General features: G+C 41.3%; 1 protein-coding gene across 2 annotated transcripts in view; it reads left to right on the top strand.

Annotated features, from left to right (window-relative positions):
- LOC131232526 (uncharacterized) overlaps nucleotides 1–17,151 on the top strand; it is a 37,683-nt gene that overhangs the window by 15,343 nt on the left and 5,189 nt on the right. For both annotated transcript variants that reach the window (XM_058228818.1, XM_058228819.1), the window contains 2 exons: nucleotides 11,015–11,140; nucleotides 15,231–15,298. In XM_058228818.1, the coding sequence (XP_058084801.1) occupies nucleotides 11,015–11,140; nucleotides 15,231–15,298 (194 nt within the window). The remainder of the gene's footprint in view (nucleotides 1–11,014; nucleotides 11,141–15,230; nucleotides 15,299–17,151) is intronic.

Here is a 17,151-nt window from a genome sequence, read left to right as displayed (position 1 = left end):
ACCCCAAATCCAAGGGTTCCGCCCCCTTGTGGGCCCTAAATCCATGGGTTCCGCCTCACACGGGCCCCAAATCCATGAGTTATGTGAGCCACCCACCTCGAGTGTGCCCCTGCATCCCACAGATTGTCCTGCAACAGGATCAAACATGCGGGATCTGTCCCACTACTTGTGCGTTTTGTATCACATAGGTGGGATACAAGATATATCATGGGATATATCGGCCAATATGTCATCTTTTTTTTTTTTTTTTTTTTTTTTTTTTTTTTTTTTTTTTTTTTTTTTTTTTTTTTTTTTTTTTTTTTTTTTTTTTTTTTTTTTTTTTTTTTTTTTTTTTTTTTTTTTTTTTTTTTTTTTTTTTTTTTTTTTTTTTTTTTTTTTTTTTTTTTTTTTTTTTTTTATTTTTTTTTTTTTTTTTTTTTTTTTTTTTTTTTTTTTTTTTTTTTTTTTTTTTTTTTTTTTTTTTTTTTTTTTTTTTTTTTTTTTTTTTTTTTTTTTTTTTTTTTTTTTTTTTTTTTTTTTTTTTTTTTTATTTTTTTTTTTTTTTTTTATTTTTTTTTTTTTTTTTTTTTTTTTATTTTTTTTTTTTTTTTTTTTATTTTTTTTAATTATTTTTTTTTTATTTTTTTTTTTTTTTTTTTTTTTTTTTTTTTTTTTTTTTTTTTTTTTTTTTTTTTTGGGGGGGGGGGGGGGGGGGGGGGGGGGGGGGGGGGGGGGGGGGGGGGGGGGGGGGGGGGGGGGGGGGGGGGGGGGGGGGGGGGGGGGGGGGGGGGGGGGGGGGGGGGGGGGGGGGGGGGGGGGCGGGGGGGGGGGGGGGGGGGGGGGGGGGGGGGGGGGGGGGGGGGGGGGGGGGGGGGGGGGGGGGGGGGGGGGGGGGGGGGGGGGGGGGGGGGGGGGGGGGGGGGGGGGGGGGGGGGGGGGGGGTGGGGGGGGGGGGGGGGGGGGGGGGGGGGGGGGGGGGGGGGGGGGGGGGGGGGGGGTGGGGGGCGGGGGGGGGGGCGGGGGGGGGGCGGGGGGGGGGGGGGGGGGGGGGGGGGGGGGGGGGGGGGGGGGCCCTTCCTTTTCGAAGGGCTAACTACCGTGGTGCGAAGCCACATCGATCCCAATTCACCCCCATCTTCCATCATCTTTTTTTCCATCTTCCCCACCATCCGTACTTCGAATTTGTCCTTTTGTTGCATCAGATTTCTTCATAAGCAGGTTTTCAGATTTCAGCCCGCAGGCGAGCTGAAACTTCGGCGGAGCACTACGCACAAACCGTACATCGGATCGAGCTGAAATTTGGAGGTTTTGGAGTCCATCCTGGCTGACCAGGGCCAAGGTGGCCTTTTTCTGAATAGTGGGCCCCACACACTTGCGGCCGGGATCACACACACGTCCATCTGGACCATTGTTGCTGTCCACACGCGGGATCATCTTTTGGTTCAGGTTTTTATCTTCTTTTATCCTCTCATAGCCGTTTTTTCATGAATCCTAACCCTATATTACATGATCCCTAATTGATTTGCCCCTTTTTATCACCTTAGGGTTCCTTGAATTGAAATTAGGGAATCCCTTGGATTAGGGACTGATTTTTATGCATGAGTAGTTGATTTTATTTCCCTTTGACATTGTTTGGTTTATAATTTTATTGGTCGAGTCGACTGTGTCGGCTTGGACCCGCATAGATTCCCCTTTAATTGAATGTTTGGATTTTCATGTGGGATGTGGAATTTGTGTGATTGTTTCTGAATTGGTGTGATCTAAGCCTGAAATCTTGCATATCATATTTAATTTTCTACGTCCTGCATCAAATTTGGTATCAGAGCCTATGGTTCTTGTAGGGGAATTCACCACATATTTAGGGTTTAGTTTGTTTGAACCCTTCATGCATTCATTCCATCATATATGGCTGAATTTTAGTAACAGTGTGTAGTCTCCTTCATATATAGTCTCGTAGGGTCATTTAGTTTTTAGACGCATATAGTTGTCATAGCAGGTCCTTAGGTTGAGAAAGTCAGTGTATGCCCACACGTACGAGTCGTGGTTTCGGTTTGCACCCCACACTAAACATAGAGCAACTACAAGAAACAGTAGCCAAGTTAGCCCAACAAGTTGAGTCCTTGAATAAGCATTTGAAACAACACATATATAAACGCCTCGAAGAAATAGAGGCCTCCTTCACGGCAAACTAGATGTCGGGAGGATGCCCAATCTCAGGCAGTTGGTCGGGATGTTAGACCAAGGAATGGAGGCGGCCAAGGAGCTGGTCATGGGCGCGTACCTGTGCACCCACCCCGTGAGGGACATCATGATCAATATGACCCAGATGCACAACTCCTCAAGGGAGTTAGGGTAGATGCTCCTGCTTTTGATGGTCACTTGGACCCTAAAGCTTTTTTAGATTGGTTGGTGGATATGGACCACTATTTTGAGTGGTATGATATGTCGGATGCTCGACGAGTCCGATTCGCCAAGATGAAGCTTGTGGGTCAAGCAAAGAGGTTTTGGGCGACGGTTGAGCAAAAAAAAGAAAGAGCGAGGGAACTTCCAATAGTCCATTGGGGAGAAATGAAAGAAACGTTGAAAGAGAAGTACCTCCCTTTCTCTTATCGCATGCGGTTGATTGAGGAGTGGCAGTCTCTTCGACAGGGTTCCATGAGTGTTGCTGACTATATTGAGAAATTCGAAGAGTACTCGACCCGCTGTGAGGTTGATGAGGACCCCGTACTCACCCTTGCTCGTTTTAAAACGGACCTTCATCCTGACATTAGGAGAGAATTGCTCGCCAAAGACATACACACTATTGAACAGTTGTACCAAGTAGTGTTAGACGTCGAGCAATACCTCAAAGCATCTGTGGAAGGCGGTTTGACTTTTGTGAATCCGATGCTAAGGCCAACCCCTCAGGAGCTAAACCTAATACGGGATTCCAAAACAAACCTTCCACTAATATTCAGTCCAGGCCCAAGGATGATAAGGGTAAAGAGATTGCCGGGTCTAGTTCGTGTGGAAGCGGGGCCACTAGGTGTTTTAGGTGTCAGGGGTTTGGTCACTTTGCTCACCAGTGCGGCATGAGAGAGGGCACCAAATTACTCCTTATTGATGGACAAGTAGAAGTAGTGCCCCCAGATAGTGATAGTGATGAGGAGGAATATGAGCCAGTCGGAACCCCTAATGATGAGGAAGAGGGAGCACAAGAGTCTGTGACCCTCACAATTGTGCATTGTGCCCTGGCTCAAGCCAAGAACACTGATGACTATGGCCACAACACGATTTTCTACACTTATGCAAAATGTGGAGAAAAGAGCTATAAGATGATCATGGATAGTGGTAGTTGAGCCAACATGGTATTGACTAGCACTGTGACTCGTTTGGGCTTAAAGCTGAAAGCCCATCCTCAGCCCTATAGAGTCTCTTTGGTTGATGAAACATCCATTCCAGTCTCGCACCGCTGTCTTGTCCCTATTTAATTCGGATCTTATAAAGACACAATTTGGTGTGATATTGTTCCTATGGATGTGGGCCATGTCATTCTGAGTAGGCCATGGCTCTATGACAGGGATGTTATCATATTTGGTCGTTCAAATGTGTGTACATTCTGATTTGAGGGTAAGAAAGTCAAGCTAAATCCTCTGTCACCCAAGAATACAACTAGAAAAGAGTTCACCACACAGAGTGGTGTGAGCTTCCCAAAAGAAGTGAAGGAGTCGAAGTCAAAGTCCAAACCGCTTCATATTTTGAATGCCAAAGACTTTGAGCGAGAGACGGAGGCAAACTCAATGATATACACCCTTGTGGCTAGGGAGAGTGTACCAGAGACTAGCGTAGAGTTATCCACTGAGGCCATTCAGGTAGTACATGAGTTTAGTGATGTCTTTTCTGATGATTTACCGAATGAGCTTCCCCATATGAGGGATATACAGCATGCCATTGATTTAATCCCTGGGGTAACTCTACCAAACCTCCCACATTACAAAATGAACCCGAAGGAGCACGCTGAGTTGAAGAGTCAGATTGATGAACTCCTAGAGAAGGGTTTCATTCAAGAGAGCATGAGTCCGTGTGCCGTGCTCGCCCTTCTTACACCTAAGAAGGATGACACATGGAGAATGTGTGTTGATAGTAGGGCCATCAACAAAATCACAATCAAGTATCGGTTTCCCATACCGCATCTTGATGACATGCTAGATATGATGGCCAATGCTACTATCTTCTCAAAAATCAACCTCAAAAGTGGGTATCACCAAATCCGTATACGCCCTGGTGATGAGTAGAAGACGGACTTCAAGACGAAGGATGGGCTATATGAGTGGCTAGTTATGCCTTTTGGGTTAACTAATACCCCAAGCACTTTCATGCATGTGATGACCCAAGTGTTGAGACCCTTCATGGGGAAGTTCCTGGTCGTATACTTTAATGATATCTTGATTTATAGCATAACTAAGGAGCAACACTTTAACCATTTGAGGCAGGTTTGTGGCATCCTTAGGGCCAAGAAGTTGTACACCAACCTAAAGAAGTGCGCGTTCTTGTCTAGTAGTATGATCTTTTTAGGTTTTATTGTGTCAGCTGAGGGCGTATCGGCGGATCCCGAGAAGGTCAAGGCCATCGTTAATTGGCCTGAACCTCGCAATATTCATGAGGTGCGCAGCTTTCATGGCTTAGCCACTTTTTATAGGCAGTTCATTCAAGGCTTCAGTTCCATTGTGGCTCCCATCATGGACTGCATAAAAAAGGGAGAGTTTCAATGGACAAAGGCCGCCTCGAAGGCTTTCAAGGAGATAAAGGTCAAGATGACCGAAGCTCCAATCACGCGACTTCCAGATTTTTCAAAACCTTTTGAACGCATGTAATGCGTCAAGAGTCGGCATCGGAGGAGTACTTAGCCAGGAAGGGCACCCTGTCGCCTTTTTTAGTGAGAACCGAATGAGGCGAAGCAAAGATATTCCACCTATGACAAGGAATTCTACGCGGTAGTGCAATCACTACGCCATTGGCGACATTACCTATTACCGCAAGAATTCGTCTTGTTCTCAGATCACGAGGCATTAAAATACTTAAACTCTCAAAAGAAATTAGGCCCCAGGCACGCTAAGTGGGTTCAATTCCTTTAAGAGTACACTTTTGTGCTTAAGCACAAGGCCGGTGTAGAGAATAAACCTGCCGACGCGTTGAGTCGTCGAGTCGCATTACTCAACTCCATGAGCGTTGAAGTTACGGGCCTTGAGCGCATCAAAGAAGAGTATTCTGAGTGTCCAGATTTTGGAGTTGTGTATACGTCTTTATTAGAGAGTCCATCAGGAGCTAACAGTGAGTATTTGATTTTGGACGGATATTTGTTTAGGAGTGACCGCTTGTGCATACCACGCACCTCCCTTCGCGATTTTTTTGTCTGGGAGTTACATTCAGGGGGGGTTGCAGGTCATTTCGGTCGTGACAAGACCATTGCTCTAGTGGAGGATAGATTTCATTGGCCAAGCCTCAAGCGGGACGTGGCCAAAATTATAGGGCAATGTCGTACTTGTCAACTGGCAAAGCAAAGGAAACAGAATACAGGATTATATACACCTTTGCCAGTCCCATTCATCCCTTGGCAGGACATCAGTATGGACTTCATGTTTGGACTTCCAAAGACTATTCGAAAGCATGACTCCATATTCGTTGTCGTGGACCGTTTCTCTAAAATGGCCCACTTCATTCCTTGTTCTAAGACCTCCGACGCCTCTCATGTTGCCAAACTATTCTTTAGTGAGGTTGTCAAACTGCATGGGTTACTAAAAACCATAGTGTCTGACCGTGACGTGAGATTTATGAGTTACTTTTGGAAGACACTATGGCACATGATGAATACTAGGCTCCAGTTTTCTTCTGCCTACAGACCGATAGCCAGACCGAGGTGGTTAATAGGAGCCTAGGAGTTTACTTCGATGTTTAGTAGGGGAGCATACCAGACATGGGACGCCGTACTACCCATAGCCGAGTTTGCATACATGTCAATAGGTCCACCAGTCTAAGTCCTTTTGAAGTCGTTCCTGGTTAAAGCCTAAGAAACCTATTGATCTTATCCCCATGTCATTGTCTCATAGGCCATCGGAGTGCCGAGTCTTTTGCGCATCACATACATTCATTGCATCAAGAAATCGGCAAAAGATCACTACTAGTAATGAGCATTACAAACTTTCTGCCTTACATAGGCGTTTCAAAGAGTTCAATATTGGGGACTCTGTGATGGTCCGTATCGGCCCGAGCGGTACCCTCCAGGGGCCATTCGTAAGTTACACCGCGCTGGGCCCTTCAAAATTATAAAGCGAAACGGTCTCAATGCGTATGAGGTAGATCTTCTACCTTCCATGGGAATTAGTTCCACATTCAACGTGGAGGATCTAGTTGCTTTTCAGGGACCCACTGATACTTTGTCCAGCCCTTCGCTCACCCATCCTGGTGTCCCAACCTTACCCTTTGATCCATGGCCTCTTCCCGACCTTTCATCTCAGCCTCTGCCTTCCATACCTAACCTTCACACGCCCAGAGAGGAAATAGAGGATATCCTAAACCATGAGATAATTTCCATGTTAGATGGCGGGTTTCAGAAATACCTAGTTAAATGGAAGTCACGCCCAACTTCAGACAGCACGTGGCTCACTGAGGAGGAGCCTCAAAGACTTGATCCCGACATCCTAGAGCGGTTCAGGAGTTTTATTTCGCCAGTGGCGAAATCTTCGCAGCCAGAGAGAGTTGATGAGGACATCATGCATATGCACGCCCGCACACAACCACCCCTACGCACGTACGTACGCAAAAGGAGGACCCCACCATCGATCTGGCTCGATGACGACGTCCAGGGAGGGCCTCCTAGCTAGAAGACAAGTTTTGGTTCAGAAAAGTGGCCCGATAGTCAAGAAAAGCCCACCATGAGATCTCATGATCGTAGCCCACTCGTCGGATTGGTTTTATATTTTAAGTTTTGCTTATTGTTATTATTTAGAACATCGTGAACGCTTTAGATTTTCTTGTTTGGTTTTTATTTTAGTTTACTTCATCGCCAAGTAATAGGTGTCGCACATGGTGCGAGTTCTTGGGTATAGGGTTCTCCCTATAAATAGGCACCCTTTGTAGTTCTTTTCATTCATTGAAGTTAATAAAAAAATTCCTGTTTTATTTTTCTGCTCTCTTCGTGAGTTGTGGAAGAATTCAAAAGTGGGTGTGAAGCCCTCCCTTTTCGAAGGGCTAACTACCGTGGTGCGAAGCCACATCGATCCCAATTCACCCCCATCTTCCATCATCTTTTTTTTCCATCTTCCCCCCATCCGTACTTCGACTTTGTCCTTTTGTTGCAGCAGATTTCTTTTTCAGATTTTAGCCCGCAGGCGAGCTGAAACTTCGGCGGAGCACTACGCACAAACCGTACATCGGATCGAGCTGAAATTTGGAGGTTTTGGAGTCCATCCCTGGCCGACCAGGGCCAAGGTGGCCTTTTTCTGAATAGTGGGCCCCACACACGTGCGGCCGGGATCACACACACGTCCATCTGGACCATTGTTGCTGTCCACACGCGGGATCATCTTTTGGTTCAGGTTTTTATCTTCTTTTATCCTCTCATAGCCGTTTTTTTTCATGAATCCTAACCCTATATTACATGATCCCTAATTGATTTGCCCCTTTTTATCACCTTAGGGTTCCTTGAATTGAAATTAGGGAATCCCTTGGATTAGGGACTGATTTTTATGCATGAGTAGTTGATTTTATTTCCCTTTGACATTGTTTGGTTTATAATTTTATTGGTCCAGTCCTAGCCTGTGTCGGCTTGGACCCGCATAGATTCCCCTTTAATTGAATGTTTGGATTTTCATGTGGGATGTGGAATTTGTGTGATTGTTTCTGAATTGGTGTGATCTAAGCCTGCAATCTTGCATATCATATTTAATTTTCCATGTCCTGCATCAGTGTGCCCCTACATCCCACAGGCAACCCCACTCGAGCCCGGTGTGAAAATGCCCTCACATTAATCACTACCGATGAGGAGTCTCAAACATGAGACCTCCCGCCCTAATACCAATTTGACACAGGACAATTAATCACTTGCTCTAAAAGCTCGAACTGATAGAGCATAGCGAATTAATCCCTTTTATCTCATAACCCAAGCCCCAAATCCATGGGTTAGGTCCTCGGCCGAACTCTCCTCGTGAACCCCAAATCCAAGGGTTCCGCCCCCTCGTGGGCCCTAAATCCATGGGTTCCGCCTCACACGGGCCCCAAATCCATGAGTTATGTGGGCCACCCACCTCGAGTGTGCCCCTGCATCCCACAGATTGTCCTGCAACAGGATCAAACATGCGGGATCTGTCCCACTACTTGTGCGTTTTGTATCACATAGGTGGGATACAAGATATATCATGGGATATATCGGCCAATATCGTCGATACTTAAAACACCGCCGAAAAATAGTTGAAAATATTTTTAAAAATTAATAAAAGAGAATAAAATGACTAGTCTAAGGCATGAATTTGTATATTTATTCCTTCCATTTACAATTGATATTAAACAAAAAATATATATACATTTTTTTTAGATTGGTCTTTACAGTCACTATTTATTCAAAAATCAACCAAAAATAAAAATACAAAATGGGATTTTAATTGCTAATTGTAGGCATGAATTTGTGCATATGTTCATCCTACATGTATTCTAATTTCTGACCATTTATAATCATTATTATAAAAAATTAAAAAATAATTAAAAAAACATATTTTTTTTGAGATTTTCTTGACAGCCCATTTTTTTTTTTCTTTCTTGACAGCCCTTGTTCATCTGAAAATCAGATGACAAAAAATAAAAATAAAAAATGCACAATAGCATTTTAATGACTAATCTATAGCATGCATTGGTACACGTATTCATCCTACATCTATTCCAACCATTTACAATCAATATTTTAAAAAATAAATAAATTTATATATATATATATATATATATATATATATATATATATATATATATATTGGGAATCTTTTTTGGTAGTCATTGTTCATCTGAAAATCAGTCAAAAGTAAAAAATTATGAAAAATTCAAAATTGGATTAAAATGACTAATCTCTAGCATGAATTGATACTCCTACACATCCTACATTTATTCCAACAAAAAATAAAATAAAATTTTGAATATTTAACTCTTTTTTTTTTTTTAGTTGTTTTCCAGAATGGTCCAATGATCTCTGATTCATCCAAATTGCAAATTGCCAAAATCAAGCGTTTTAATCCACAGAGTGCACAAGGTATGTCAAAATTAACCTAGGATCATTGCAAGAATAACAGAAATTGAAGAGAAATGGATAAATAAGTGGAAAAGGAGGCCATTTGCATTGGGTTGCAAAAATGAGCCTTTTTTAATGGTTATAAAGGGAGCTGACTGTTACTAAGGTCTGAGGGTAACAGTTGTTACAGTGTCATTTTTTAAGGGCTGCTCGTTACCCTCCTGTATCACATAATGGGCACCACCGATACTGTTACACAATAACAATTACAAGTTTACAACACATCTTGATTGTGACACAAGCAAGCACGTCCAATGAAGGGCCTTTTGACTACATGTGTGGGCCCCACATGATCACTGATCACACATGTGAGCCATGGCCACACATGTTGGTGGCCATATTTTTTTAAAAAAATTTTACTGTTTTGTTTTTTTAATAATAAAAATGTAATGGCTACAATGCCCCTTTGGATGTGTTAAGCATTAGACTTTTTTAGAATAGAGAAAATTGCTTTCGTAGGTTGGTGTTCATACTCAGAAGAAGAAAAAAGAGGGACATGATATGTGATCTCTAGTTTTGACTAGAGGGTCGTGGGCTCTTCCCACAATCTTGGTTTCTTTGTTTGATTCCTTTGCAATCTCTTTTTGGTTGCATCGTACCTAACTATCCCAACTCACAAGATTGTGGGACTCACCCTTTGCAATCCACCCAGTTGCCTTGTGAAGCTCACTAAGCAAGCACCGTAGGCTCATCATAGGTGATAAGGAGAGAAGTCCAATACACATGAGTACAACTGATGCATTCAAGGATCCAGCAACACGTTATATTGGCCCTCATTGTATTTACTATTCTAGATGTACACTAGGATTGTTGCTTCTACTGTATTTTAGTTCTGTCATTGTCATCTTCTTGTATGTGTCAACATATATACTGATAAATGCAAGAACAAAAACACCTTCTAAAGGGTGTGCTTCCAATATCATCTCTTTAATAGGTTTCTTATTTTCATCACAATATCTCCCAAACAAACTCACATGAATATGAGAGAACTATGAACAAACCCACCATATCCTCTAAGCCTGAAAATTCCAAGGTCATTTGGAGTTGGTTCCCAAAAAAAAAAATCATAAGGCAGTGCATAAAACTGTCAAACTCTTCTTGTCTAATTATCATGTATTATGTTTGGGTTGAATTTCTTAGTTCCACCTAATGGGAACAACATATAAATATCTTAGGCTTCTTGAGCTCTTGGAATATTTATGCTGTTTAGAAATTATGTCAAATGTGCTTTGAATATATGTTTGAATGTTAAATGTGCTTTTAAGTTTTAAGATATGTTTTAATTTCAGTTTTATTCATTTAATAAAATTATGCCATGAACGTGGAGGGAGCTATACCATATATAGAATAGATATGGCAATTGAACGTCTCCTTGTCGTAGTCTTGAGTCCTAATGGCTTCCTTTCCACCTCGAAGGCTCTTGCCCCAGTTTTCTTTTCATGCATTGTAGAGGGCTCCATTCAAAACTTTTAATTAGTAAGTGATACACATAAAGGTGATCTGCAAGCTTATCTACTTGTACTGAATGTTTATTTCCTATAGAGAGTATCATCACCATGCCTTCACATTTTAATCACAAAACATTGTTTACTCATGTGGTTTTCTTCAGTGCCCCCTTGCACTGGTGAACATTCTTCTTTTGATTTTCTTGTAAAATTCTCCTCTTTCACGAAGAGGAATTCATAATCCATCGGGCATAAAACAGTTGTTATTTGGTTTTTCCAGGGATACTCATCCTTAGCTATTGCCTTAGTCCTGCCAGAATCAGGTCATTTGGTTGCATGTGAAAGAGATGCGAAATGCCTTGAAGTTGCAAAAAGATACTATGAGAGAGCTGGCGTTTCTCACAAGGTGATTAGCTAAAGTCATCTTATGCTAATTATAGAGTTGGGGAGTGCTAGGTTTTGCAAATGATCAGAAACGATTTCACATTTTGATTATTGTTTTTTTAGTCAATGATAGTCCCTTTATGAATCAATTTTAGTAAACATTTGCAAACTTGCTTTTGCAAAATTGTGAGAAAATAAAAATAAAAAATCACCATCCTTTTTAAAGGTGCTAGGGTAGATACAGCTGTATACGTTACTTATTCTCCTAAACCATAGAATCAGCAAGCTTAGTCATTCACAATTTTGCAAAAAAAAAAAGAAGAAGAAGAAGCAAGCTTAGTCATTTAGTGAGTGTACTCTGGTTGTTTGGAGTACTATTTACTTTCTGCTGCTCTTTCATATACAGCATACTCTTATATTCACTGCTTGTTGTCCGTTTGCTGTTTTTGGGTTTTGCACTGTATTTTCACATTTCTAAATGGATAACTCATATTGGCCAGACATAGCTAGCTACTATCCAGCCCGTCCAGAAGGTGTAGTTGCACTTGCCATTGAGCTATCCAACAACATCCATGGTGACATTTCCACAATGCAAGAGCTCAAACACTTTACATGATTACTTTTGATGGAGGCCAATAGCTACATATGTAGTGTTTTAAACAGCTAAGCTCTGTAGCGTGTAGCTTTCGCTACATAGGGTAGCATGACTTTAATGCTACGTAGCTCATGAAAATAGCTTAAGTCTTATGTAGCCTACGTTACATGATAATTTGCATACACTACACGCTACGTGACTATGCTACACGCTATGTAGCTCACATGATGTTTTCAATGATTTGTTACATTTTTCCATTCCCAATAAAAGTTAGTTAATATTTTTAATTCTTTTAGTAAAATAATATATAAAAAAACAATATGAAATCAGTTTCATTGCTCTTTCTTTACTTATATACTTAATCATTGCCCTTTCCTATTACTTTAGGTTCCATTTTGTTGCACCAAAAATCATGAAATTTTGTTGAATTTCATTATTAATCAGTCTAATTTGGTATAGAATATCATGACATTGGTGCAACCAAGCACCTTGATTAAAAATCTAGTAGTCGTGTGTAGCTTACGCTACACACTATGTAGCTTACGCCTGACGCTTCAAAGGAGTGAATGCCATGCTACACACTATTCGCAATTTGAAACACTGATATGTACCATGACTATGTAAATGAGCTGTATTTTTTGGCGTCAATGGAAGCTGCATTGTTCGAAACCGAAGCTTTTGCTTTTGAGAAGGGTTGCAGCTACTTTTGTACTCTCTCTTCGTGCCTTCAAGTTGAAGCATTTCTACTAGAACTGGGCATCGAGTCGAGTCGGACCGAGTTAAGTCTGACTCGACTCGATCCGGTTTTGAAATAGGCATGACCCGAACTCGACCCGACTCGGTATCGAGTCCAACATGCATGACCCGATCCGAGTCTAGGTCTGGCCTGGACTAATTCGGATTGAGTCTGACCCGGTCAAAAGTACCGAGTCGGGTCGACTAATTCGGATTGAGTCTGACCCGGTCAAAAGTACCGAGTCGGGTCGAGTTGGAACCAAATCGGATCGAGAGATGAGAGAGAGAGAGAGAGAGAGAGAGAGAGAGAGAGGAGGAGGAGGAGGAGGAAGGTGGTGATGGGTGGCTGTCAGGCTTGAAAGAGGAAGATGAGCGTTGCATGGAGGTGACGTTAGGTCGCAGTAGCGCTGAGGCTGGAGCGTATGGCCGAGCTTTGTGTAGATTTTATTATATATATATATATATATATATATATATATATATATATATATATATATACTCGATCCCGAGTCGAGTCGAATCTGACCAGATTGAGTAGGGTCGAGTTATTGGGTAACTCAGATTTGACTCGGTTTGAGTTCCAATTGGGCGAAGCCTACTCGGTTCGGACTGACTTACCCATTTGGTTCAGATTGAGTCGAGTCTGAACGAGTCGAGTCGTCCCATGCCCAGCTCTAATTTCTACGTCTCTAGTTGTGGTCATGGGCAATCTTAAGTTCCATGGTAGTTTATGTTTCACTGTGATGAGTTGAAAGAATTCATTTTGGGCTTAGACATCTTGTTTTCCTCTCCGTTTCTTAAACGAAGTCGTCATTTTAACCACTGATGTTGCCTTGTGCTTGTAACCAATAGAGTGAACCATAGTTCATACTTTGTAGCTTGTTTTTTGCTTTTTCTTTTAAGAAAAGTTTTTGTTATCCATGAAAAGAAAAAGAATAATTAGAACTGGTCAGCTTAGCGACATATCCACTGGCAGCATGGTGTGCCGTAAAGGCTGTTAGGTAAAGGTAACGGTGGCAACCGTTACATGTTACTGGGTCGTAGAAGGCCGTAACAGCTGTTACAGAAAAAAATGGTCTGTAAAAGCTGTTACGGCCCTTGTAAACGCCATAACGCCCCGTAATGGACCGCTATGGGACCAATACAGGTTTTACAGATTTTTTTCAATAAAAGAAAAGGAGGTTGTAACGGCCCGTTATGGTCCCCGTAATGGCCATTATGCCCGTATCGTAAAAGTAATGGTGGTGGCTGTTACAGCCACCGTTACTGATATGGAATACCTTGACTGGCGGTCCTATAAATGCTGGATGACATTTTGTGTGAGATTGTTCAAAGGGCTAACAGGGAAGCAAATGGGAAGGATGATTCTCCAGTCAAAGTGGCAGCCTATGTTGGTTCTTCGTCCATTGTGGATAGGAAATGAGTCTCCATGTTGGATTATAGTTATCTTTTTATTTTCCTTTGTTATTTTTTTGAAGTTTCTTGTTGTTCTGTTTTCTGTTTCCATTAATAAATTCCTATGCTTCAAAAAGGGTTAGTTTTATGGATTCTGATGCTCTTGGAAGGTAGCAAATGTCGGTCGGATTGCAATATTCCTAAGGCCAACTTTTGTCTGGTCAAAATGCCTCAGATTAAACTACTTGGTCAACCCTTGTCTAATCAGTGTGTGCTGTACTGCAGAAATCCTACGAGCACATTTATTTGGTCCCTATAGCATGCAGGCACCTTTGACTCTGTTCTAAGTTGGCTGGAGCTGGGCAGCAAAAGCAGTAACACACTCTGTTGGTGATTTGTTATTGATGCACATTAACTGCATTAGGGGGTTTGCGTGCATCATCTGTTGCTTATTTAGCATTTAAGGGTTTCTGTCTAGGCTGCTGTTGTCGAGTCTTTGTCTAGGCTTCTTAGGGTTCTGGATGTTTTAAAGTTGACACATGGGAGCCCATAGGTTTGATGTGAATCCTTAATAGTTGAAAGTTGCGGGTTGCTGTGGCTGTTTGTGTGATATACTTGGTTCATTTGCTGGTTGTTTGGGTAAACTTATTATCCTTTTCGAGTTTCTCTGGCAAATCTTGTGAATCTTTACCTTGTGTTAATCAACCAGAATTACGGAAATCAACCAAGGAAAAAGAATATTGTGTTGAACTGTAACCCTAAATATTGGAATGATTAAGTTAGGTCTTTGGAAGATATCTTCGCTGTGACTGTTTGGTTTTAGTGGCATGCTTTTTTTTCTTCTTTTTTTTTTAATTTTTATTCCAGCACATTTACTGGATAATATAGCATATAATAATACCAAAGTATGTCCAATGGCATATGAAACTTGTGCTCATAAGGGTCCATCTGAAACTGTCTAATGTTTGTGAGCTTTTACCATGGGAGAATGTGCAGTGTCCAGAGGTGCCTTTTGCATATGAAGATTGTAAGCGTGTTTCCATTACAATTTCTTGCCACAGAATGTTGATGCTGCTTTATGCTTGTTGATATCAAGTGTTTATGTTGTTGTAATAATGTCATATTTGCGTAATGATCTTAGACCTGTACATGCTGTTGCATGATAGCTCATTAGGTGTATGAAACTTGTGCTCTTTGAATTGTTACATTTACTGCACTTCTCCCTCAGAATCTACTGATCTCCCTGGGTGAATGGGATCTGTAAAACGTAAGTTAATAAATGCAGCATTCCAGCTTGTCATTAGCAATATTCTTGGCCTGAGTTATACCAGTCTCTATTCAAGTTTCTAAACTTCCATTTTTTTCCCCTTGACGTGGAATTTGCTAGGTGGATGTGAGACATGCACTCGCAGCAGACACACTAAAAGCCCTGATTTTGAATGGTGAAGCCTGCAGGTATATCATATAATGTGTGTTCTCAATTTTGCACTCACTTTGAAAGGGAGTTATTCTCGTCTATTAGTGTCTATGGGCCTCTTTGGTACGGGGGAAAAAATGTCTAGTTAACCTTATCCGGCTCAGGAGCAGTGTTGACAGTTTCTTAAACACACTTGGGCAGAGTCCCATAAAATTGATGATAACCCTATGCAAAAATACGACTCCTAGCTTGGTTAAGTTCATCCTTACAAAAAGGTGCTTTAAGCCAATCCTCGATAGGGTACATGCTGGAATAGTACACATGCATACCATATGCACCATCTGAGATTGTTCATCTTCAAGACATTGCACATGCCACAACCAACCTTCAAGTGCCCGCCAATGTTCCACATGTGCCACTGTGCTCACGTGTACATGTGCCACATGCCACAAATGCCACCATACATCTTTAACCCCACACGTGCGAGATATGTCATTGTACATCTCTAAAGGTGCCATATTTGCCACTATCAATCTGTGTACCTCGCATGTCACATGTGGCAATATGTTGGTAGGCACCATGTGCTTGTCCATCCGTTCCTATTTCAGGGTGTTTGACAAACAACATCCTGGATAGGAGAATAGCCTATCCATGCGAAGTGTGTCCATACAAGCCTGTTTTGCACAAATCTATCGAGATTAGCCTATTAACATAGAACTTTGGTGGTTACCAGCAGTGATTTAAATATCGGTATCGATGCACGTTTCGCACCCTTGGGATATGGAAACGTATCGGTATCAGGGATTGCATCTCTATTTGAGGGAAACACTGGGAAATGATGGAATTTTCCAATAAAACTTTAGGATACGTTGAAAGAGACATGATTATGCACTTAGAATTCAAAAAATCACGAAAATAAATAAAAAGTATGCACAACAAGTTTCCTTGTATACGATCCTAAACTATGCATTGTCTGATGCAATTATATCCAAAATGAGTTCATATAATTCATAAATTATACAATACAAGTATGAAACAGATTCAAATAAATTTTACAGAAAATAGATTTTTGTTGGTTCTTTGCAAAAATAAAATAAAATTTGAATTTCCGGTAGGGGAATGTATTGCAATGTATCGCCAATACATATCGCAATGTATCACATTGAATCGTGTGTATTGACAATACCAGGAAATTTTATAAAGGGTTTTTGGCAAAAATGTTTCAATGTATCCATACATCCTGATGTCTCGTTGTGCGACACTGGAATTTAATAACTTCCCATGTATATCATATCAGCCACTTGCGATGTTGAGAGTACCGGCCAATACAATCGATATTTAAATCACTGGTTACCAGATGGGCCCTGTGGGTACATGTCATCTTCGATAATTTATTGTTTAGCTGACAAGGTTGAATTTACTATAAATTATAACACACACACACAAATGACAATGCATGCTCTCCTAGCATCCCACAGTTTTTTTGTTCTTTTTGCTGTACAGATGTTGAGCTTTTAACATCTTACCCTCCTTATGAGAATGCATGTTTCAATGAGTCAAGGTAAATTGATCAAAACAAAAGTTAAAAGTTTGACAGTTTTTATATCTCCCTTTTCAACTAATGACAAAGGACATGACTGTAAAAATGCATGCGAAATACATGGATCAAACTGGCTTGGCAACTCCCGTTGTCTGATATTAGGAGCCATTAGGAACCCCCTTGAATGGCCAAATTAGGAGGAAACCCCTCAGACATTGCAAACCCCATCATGACATTTCTGTTATGGTAGTCTTAAAGAGAGCCTGTGTATTCAGGAAGCAACTACGCAGACTCAATTTATGGTAAATTCTAATAACTATGGTTGGAAGTTATAGAAAAAGTTCTTGCTAA

This window comes from Magnolia sinica, chromosome 18 (genome assembly GCF_029962835.1).
Source record: "Magnolia sinica isolate HGM2019 chromosome 18, MsV1, whole genome shotgun sequence".
Lineage (NCBI taxonomy): Eukaryota > Viridiplantae > Streptophyta > Magnoliopsida > Magnoliales > Magnoliaceae > Magnolia > Magnolia sinica.
Note: the sequence above shows the minus strand (reverse complement) of the source record. Positions and strands in the feature narration are given on the sequence as shown.